Source organism: Eublepharis macularius, chromosome 8 (genome assembly GCF_028583425.1).
Source record: "Eublepharis macularius isolate TG4126 chromosome 8, MPM_Emac_v1.0, whole genome shotgun sequence".
Classification (NCBI taxonomy): Eukaryota; Metazoa; Chordata; class Lepidosauria; order Squamata; family Eublepharidae; genus Eublepharis; species Eublepharis macularius.
Window position 1 is genome coordinate 38,649,504 of NC_072797.1, and position 8,617 is coordinate 38,658,120.

The window sequence follows — 8,617 nt, forward strand, 5'->3', positions numbered from 1 at the left end:
GGGGGGAACCTGGCACTTACCTTGATGATTTTGTTGCACGTGTGTACTCCTGAGCAGACATTTTCCCGCTGTGAGCTGGCCCTGGGAGGTTTTTGCCTCCCAGGCATTTTCCTCTCACTGGCTGGGTGAGTGGTGGTGAGGGGCAGAGGCTGGGAGCAGGGAATCCCCTGCCCCCACCAAGGAACTGGCAACTCTAATATTTCCCTGTACACAGAGTGATCTCCCCTATCTACTTTCCTAACTCAATCAATTCCACATTCATTGATACAGGCCTGACACACCATAGGGCTTAACTCTCTTGCGGCCACTGGCAATGCTTGAGGTGTTGGCATTGCCTCCTGGACCCATGCCAACACCAGCTGGATCTAGGGTTGCTGGGTCCCCTTACCCTCCTGGTGTAGAGTTACCAGGTTCCCTTACCCTCCAGGCAGGAGGTGAGAGACTTGGCACTTTCCTGATTGCTGCTCTCACACACACACGCTCCTGGTCTGCACAATGATGTTACTTCCGGGAAGTGATGTCATTGTGCAGGCCACATGCCACCCTTGGGAGCGCTCCTGCGCTTCGCAGCACGCTGAATTGGACCCGATTTGGCCTGAATCGGGCCACTGCAGAGCGTGGAAGCGCTTCTGGGGTGGTGCAACGGGCCTTGGAGTGCTCCTGCGGTCTGTAGCAGCCCAATTCAGCCCAAATTGGGCCGCTGCAGAACGTGGGAGCACTGCCCGGGCAGCATGACCAGCCCTGGAGTGCTCCTGTGCTCTACAGCAGGCCAAATCAGGCCGAAATCTACTTACTGCGGCATTTTCCCCCCTGCTAGGCAGGTAAGCAGGAATGCAGGTGAAGGGTGGGAGCAGGGGATCCTCCACCCCCAGCAGGAGACTGGCAACCCTATCCTGGCAGGAGAGGACGGACCCGGCTCACACCTTGTTATTTGTCTTTTCGCGAAGTAATATCATTGTGCAGGGCCCAAGTTTGCTCCCGTACTTTGCAGCAGGCCGATTTGGGCATTGCGTCGCCCCAGGAGCATACCCAGGAGGCCTGTTCCCTGCCTTCCCCCCCACTGGCCCCCCGACTGGCCAGGTAAGAGGAGGGGGGAGCAAGAGATCCCTTGCCCCCACCAAGAGACTTGGGATCCCTAATTGGGTCCAAGCTGACAGTGGCACAGGAAGAGAGTATTGGTAGGTTGTACCTTGAACCAACCTTGCTACAGGCAATCATTTTTTTGATATTCTTTATCTTGGTTCAGATTCTTGCCTGTAAAGATGAACTGTCAGGAATTAGTTCCAGAGTTGTATCTTTTCTAATTGCAGATTGATGGCAGCCAAACTCACAGCTACCAAAGATCTCCTTGCTGCAGAACTATTACAGCATATGAGCAGCCAGAGAGGAAGCTGGCATTCCAAGAATCTGCACTTACATATATGGCCAGCAATAAATTCATGAGCAGGAGAGTAAATTTATGAGGTGACTTGGAATGAGTGAGGTTCAGGTCTGTGCCATTTGCTAAAATTCATAAGCTACAGAAGGGCCTTAAGCCTTATAGAGATCCTTCTGCATTAATCCAAGGATGTGGTGCTTCAGTTATAAATAGAGGCTGCAGGGAGGTATTAATTCAAATATAAACCAGGCTGAAGATTGAATAAAAACAAGACATTATTTTTGGGAGGGGGGTCTCCTTAGAGTCTCAAATAAAAAAACTATATTTAGAAATAAGCATTTTGGCAGGAATTGTATGTGTGCTGCAATATAAGCAGAAGTGTTCCACTCCACTACTGCTTCTCCTTCTTCCCTCACAATACATAAGTGCAAGAGCTTTAACTTAACTAGAAGAAATATTGACTGGGGTCAGTAATAGCAACAAATCTTCACACTTTTTTAATGCGATGTTCACTGCTGAACAGATTGCCCAGCCTTGCTGTAATCTATCAGTGTCTCATGCCTCAGTGGAGTGTCTTCTCCATTTTATTTGAATGAACCAGACCTTCTAACGTAGGTTGATGTGAGGCTCGCCAGTTTTGGCTTTGGCAAGCAACCAAGAAAGAAGCAAGATCTTGAGACATACTGAATCAGTTTTCTTCAGAACGGGAATAGCATTTAGTTTAGTGGACAAGCCACATAATAGGATAGAGTATGGAAGCCAGAGAGTTGGAAGACACCAATAGGCCAGTCAAAAAGGTAGAATCAAGAGAAACATAATATGCCTGATCATAGAACTACAACACAGGATGCACAAATATGCCTGAAAAATGGCACTCGTAGGTCAATTATTTGCATTCTGTTCTCCCTATCCATAATCTGAGGCATCATTTACCTATGCTGTGATATCTTTCCTCACCGTCCACCACCAACAGCCATTAATATGGGTGGGGGCAAGGAAACGTGCAAAGTGATGATGTCACAAAACAAGTAAATATTGCTACACATTACAGGGGGAAATGGGACAACGGCACTGCTCTCAGCAGTATCCTCCATTCTCTGTCCACAGCACAGCTTCAAGTTCAATGGAGTCATATATACACTTTTGCAGCATGAATTGCAAAACAGCCTGATGCATCTACTCTCACATCCCTAATCCATACTCTGGTATCATCTTGAAGATGAATTACTAGCTATATTTCAAAACTATAACTTACTCTCACTGGGAAAAGAAGCTCAGAAATAATTTCCCAGAGAAGTCCAAGATATTTATCAGGCCACACTAGTTATTTCCATTAATGACATACCCATTGGCTTGTATAAACTACATAAACAGGGATACGTTTGGCTACTTAAAGTGCATATACATAATTAATGGAAATCAAAAGATGTTCTTAATATTATATTGATAAAAATATTGTTTTATACGCAAGGACGAAATGTGGAAATGTTTGAACAATATTTCACCAGAGACCTTGCACTGGAAATGTTGCTTAACTTGACGTTGTTGAGAAGGCTGCATTTTCTATCCAGTGCATACTTAGGAGTTTAATTCAACATAAATAGGAAGAGACACTCCAATCCAACCCTGTAAGGGTTATCATGAAGGAAAAGATAAGTCCACCTTTACAACTGCATACAGGATAGAAGAATCCTTGTGATTTTGGCCTTATGCAAATCCAAGTGATTGTCAACTAATCAGAGCCTTTGGAACTCCACTAGATGGGAGGGGGTGAGCCATCCTCCATTCAAGCATGTGAAAAGAGAAACTTTTTCCTCAGACAGGGAATTGCAGCTCTGGATAAAAGTATCAGGTTAGACAGCATTATTATTTGTCTGTTAGTTAGAATTTGGGGTCCAGTTAAGGAAGAAAACTTGCTTCAGTGATACAAAGCACCCTGTTAAGGGTCCATGCAATCTCTCATTTAAAGGTTCTATGACCAGATGCTTTGTGAGTTAAAGGAGCAGCCTAGAACCTGAACAGTAATCCTGTTAGTTAAAGAAATAGCTTCCAGTGAACCTTGAAAGGTGAGGAAACCTGTCTGGAGAAAAAGGAATCAAATCTCCCCTAAGTGTTTGTATACATTAACAGAGGTTCAGTTTCAATGTGTTAATTTCCATTGGGAAAACTTTGAGGAGTAGAGAGCCAGTTGTGCATTCTGGCTATCTTGAAAGGGTCTCACACCCAAATTAGCAAGAGGACTCTGGAAGTTCTTTCCGCAAATGATGCAAAACTGAATTATTCAAAAGGGCTTTTTTATTCAGCTAGGAGGGCTGTACTGTAGGGAGGTGGTCTCAAAGAGATGCTTCACTAAAGAGACAGGGACCATAGACTTCACCACTATGTTGTCTTACATCCTATCTATTGCTTTAAGGATATATTACTATGTACTACCTGATGTTTTAGGTAGGCTCCTACTGGGTAGTTCTATGTTGTTAATGTCAATCCTAGAATTGCTTATGCTCTGTTTTAGCATTTCCTCATCTCTGAATTGGATTTTTGCTAACGTTATGTATTTGTAAACTTGCATTTATATCCACTATGGCATTGTTTATTGAAATATCCTTGATATTGACTGTACTAATCTCATATGACGTAATCCGCCTTGGGTCTCAGTGAGAAAGGTGGATTATAAATGACATAAACAAACAAACAGTGCATTTTTTCCATGGCTTGTGCTGCTTTGGAGTGTCAGAAGACTCTGTTTTGAAAATATAATCCTTCCCATCTGATTAAAATTTGCCAAATTATACTGACTATTAATGCTGAGTTTAGCAAGGGGTAAAATAAACCAATTGTTTACCTCTTAGCCCCTTCATACAACCCACCATATTCACATTCACTGTGGCTCAAATGAAGATATTTAAAATACAACCACTTAAGCATTAAAATAGTGCGGGTGATTTTGAAAATCCCTCTTAGCCAAGAGGAATCCTAGATCAGCAGAACAGGGCAGATCAAGTTGGGTGATCGGTAGATTTTACCAATCTAAAAGCTTGGATTGTTCTTGGGGGGGGGGATACTAAGTGGAGTCAATTGTCAAACTAGTGCAGGGTTAATCTCTCTGCACCATCTTCCACCTCCTACTTAGACCATGTGAATTTCAAGATTGTCTTCTGTTTGCAGTGAAAACGATGTCTTGGGACTATCATACAGGACCAGGGAATGGCAGGAAAAAGACTCCCTTCTACCTTACACAATTAATATGGCATGACTGGAACCTACTTCTGCCAGACATCACTCTAGCCAGCGTTCTCTCCCCTTTCCCAGTATTACGCTTCCTCTAGATGCAGAGGTCTTATCTTTGGATCACCTCCATGCATCCAGCAAGTATCGATCTGAAATAGTTTAACTGCTGGGTTTTTTTTTTAAGGGAAAATGTGCACTTGGACTGAACAAATCATGCAAAAAACACACCTAAAACCAAATGGCCTGCAGCCTACACACCCACACAAAACTGCCTCATTTAATAACATAATAATAATAACATTTGAATTATATACTGCCCTTCAGGACAACTTAACACCCACTCAGAGCGGGTTACAAAGTATGTTATTATTATTTCCACAACAAAACACCTTGTGAGGTGGATGAGGATGAGAGAGCTCTTGGAAGCTGTGACTGACCCAAGGTCACCCAGCAGGCTTCAAGTGGAGGAGTGGGGAATCAAACCCGGTTCTCCAGATTAGAGTTCTGCGCTCCTAACCACTATACCAAACTAGCCTTTATAAAAGGCAATTGATCCTTCGAGTTTAAAGTTCTCCCCTATCTTTCACTGCACAGAGACTAATGGGATTTTAAGGAAACTAACTGAATGGCCTGCTTGTAGGATCGTACCATTTCACTCTCAAATGCATATACAATCCCCCCCCCCCCCGCCCGCCCCAGTAATTGAAGATCGGCATGTAATGACCGAGCCAGCCAGCAAGGGAGGAGCAGGAGGAGATGCCAATCTAAGGGGCACAGCGCAGGATCTTTAAATAGAAAATGCCTTTGGTACACAGACTAAGCTCCATCCAAATCGCAACTAGCTACATTCAGATTCATCAGACAACTCCCCCTCATACTTTAAAACTTTCAAAGCTTTTAATGTCGCACTGGAGTCAAAGCCATCTCTCCCTACCCCAGTTCTTCCAGGCCTTGCTGACAGCCAATATGCTGTGCTTGCACATTTTTGAAAATACAGCACCTTTTAGTGAGTGGCTGTCCTTGGGGTTCATCTTCATCTTCCTCTTCATCTTCCACAGAGACATCAGGTGATTCATCGTCTACTGAGTTGCAGTAAGTCTCCATTTTGTCCCCAGGCCAGTCCCTTGCTGTGTTTTCTCCCCTCTACTCGCTCCTCCCTAGGGTTGCCCGAAGCAAACTGTCATCTACAGCAGCTCAACCTTCCTGACTCAGGAGAGTCTTTAAATAGAATGATGGAAAGTTGAAACATCAAACTGCTGCCGCCACCTTGGACTTACCGCTGGGTCCTAACACCACCTGATTCCTAGGACCAATACAGTCAACATCAACGTGTGCCAGATCTGCAAAAGTACTGAACTTAATCCTAGCAGAGTTGCAAACAAATCCCTTGATGCAATTAGGTATCCTCTTTAGCATCAAAAGATAAATCCAGCCAATTGAATTGTTGGGAATATGCGTGTATTCTTAGGGATTCAGGGCCATGGGCATACATCCAGGATGGGGCCCAGAAGAACCATTGCCACCCTCCCTGGGCTGCCTGCTATGCCAACCCCCACCACCAGAATCCCAGCAAGGGGTGACCCATGTGAAATGGTGAAACCTGCTGCCTGAACCTAGACTAAGCCAGCTGTTCCCTCAATTGCTGGGGCAGGGTCGTGGGCAGTCACCCCTCCAGTATGGGGGCCAAGGCAGCTGCCCTGTTGGCCATTTGGTTATCCAGTTCTGAATGTAGATACACACCTGGACCTGGATTGTATCGGGAAAGCTGCTTTTATGCAGTGTTTTCCTGCTGAATGTAGACAACCCCCCCACCCCCCTCTGCCAAACTGATTTTGTAATATGCCCTCCTTTTCTCTGAGTGGTGAGAAGTTCAAGGGGCTAGCACTTACTCGGGTAGGTTCCCTTTGAAGGAGGGAGAGCAGTGGAGACTTATCCATAAACAAAGTTCATGTAATGCCTTTTATTAAGATGAACCAAAATAACACAACACATTGTGCAAGCTTTCAAGTTCTCCAGAACTCTTGAAGCTACCCAGTCTTTTTTTTTGGGGGGGGGGTGGAGATTTACAGCATTTTTGTAGTTTGCTTTATTTTCAAATGTAGAGGTACACCCAACAGGGCAGCAGATCTGCCACCCCACATTAGATCCCAAAGGGGAGAGAGGAATCCAGCACCATCCAAGTCATTTCAACCAACTCTGATTCTGTCTGCTCTTCTGCAGTATCTTTTCAAACAGACAAACATCTGATACCCACCATGCAATGGGTGGGAAGCTCACCTCTTCCAGTCCCAATGAGCATTTGCACAAACCATAACAGGGATGCTTGCTGTTGATAAGACACATTCCACCCTTCCTATTTGTCATATAGAGAGCCAGTCTGGTGCAGCAGAGAGTGTTGAACTACGATCAGGGACACCTGGATTCAAATCCCTGCTCTGCTATGGAAACTGCTGGGTGACTTGGGCCAGTCACATACTCTCAGCTTATCCTGCCTTGCAGGGTTGTTGTGAGGATAAACTAGAGGAGAAAAGAACAGTGTGAACCACTTCAGGGAGAAAGGTGGGGTATAAATAAAGTAAATAAATAAATAAAATATCAGAGACTGAGCCACAGTGACCATTATAATATGTTACCTTTTATGTATTATAAGTGCTTTTTTATTTTAAGAAAGGTGTTGGCATCCATGTATAAGGTTGCATTGACTTCTTTCTACCAATTTCTCCCTCAGGACTTGGGAGAACCTCCCCAGAAGGTGAGTAGTACTGCCACAAAAAACCTCTCTGTGTTATAAGTAATACACTGGGATGCAAGCATATACACTGAACATAGAACTTGCTATTAACCTTACCAGTTATTGAGATCAAAGCAAATGAGGCCTATCAGAGTATGCTCATACTCACCCCTCTCTCTTGTAGTCTTAATTCCTACCAGCGGTCTATGGTTGAGTGATCAAAGTAAAGCGGCCTTATGCTGGCTGGGTTAGGCCACTGATCCATCTAGGCCAGTACTTGCATTGCCAGCTCTGAGTTGAGAAATTCCTGGAGGTTTGGAGGTAAACCCTGGGGAAAGACCTTAGCAGAGTAACATGCCATAGATTCCACCATCCAAAGCAGCCATTATCTCCAGGGCAGATGATCTCTGTTGCCTGGAGATCAGTTGTAATTCCAGGAGATCTCCAGCTACCACCTGGAGGTGGCAGCCTCAGGCAGTATTGTCTATTCTGACTCCCAGTGGCTCTCCAGGTTCTCCAGGAGAGCTTTTTCACATCACCTAGCACCTGATCCTTTTAATTGGATGTGTCAGAGATTGAACCTGGGTCCCTTCTGCATGCAAAGCAGATGCTCTGCCACGGAGCTATGGCCCCTTCCTGTGGATGAGGCACATGATCCATTTAAAGTTGGAGCTAATTATTACTGCCAAGCCCTTGTGACCCAGAGGAAACAGCACCAACAAATTTGCACTCCTTCACCATCTTTGGATAGCCCAGGTCATTTGTACTGAGGTGGCCCTGAACCTATGTTGCATTTCAACCAGCAAATGGCTAGGGGTACTTTTTACGCCTGTTAACCCCCAACCCTGCAACTGTTTCCCTTCCCATCACATCCAATTTTTTTAAAAAGACATCAGCTGCAGAAGATGAGCATATCGCATGACACCAGTGTCTATTACACTAGTAGTCCAAGAACCAGTTGCTTCTTGCTATCTAAGCACAGTAGAATGTGCTGGACTTAGAGATCCTAAAAAGAACGGGTTATACATGATCTTTGGACTTTGAACTGATTCCTGCTGTAATGTGTGATGTCTGCCAGACAAAGCTTCCTGGTTGCACTGCATATAAAATAAGATCATAAAGACTTGCATAGGCGTTGCTGCTATACAGCTTGCATCAGAGTGAAATCTCCCTAAATTCTCTGCAGTCCTCTGTTTATATGATCCAAGCTGGTGTTTGGATATTCCAAGTAGCCTGGTTAGACATCTGGTCACCAATTAACTATACCCACCACCCCACAT

General features: G+C 44.6%; 1 protein-coding gene across 3 annotated transcripts in view; it reads right to left on the bottom strand.

Moving 5' to 3' along the window:
- CMYA5 (cardiomyopathy associated 5) overlaps positions 1-7,584 on the bottom strand; it is a 71,146-nt gene extending 63,562 nt beyond the window's left edge. For 2 of the 3 annotated variants that reach the window (XM_054986848.1, XM_054986847.1), the window contains exon 1: positions 5,607-5,738. In XM_054986848.1, the coding sequence (XP_054842823.1) occupies positions 5,607-5,710 (104 nt within the window). In that variant the 5' untranslated portion in view covers positions 5,711-5,738. Of the gene's footprint in view, positions 1-5,606; positions 5,739-7,506 lie in introns of those variants that run through there. The other variant, XM_054986849.1, reaches the window with a different exon arrangement.
- Positions 7,585-8,617: the final 1,033 nt, after the last annotated feature.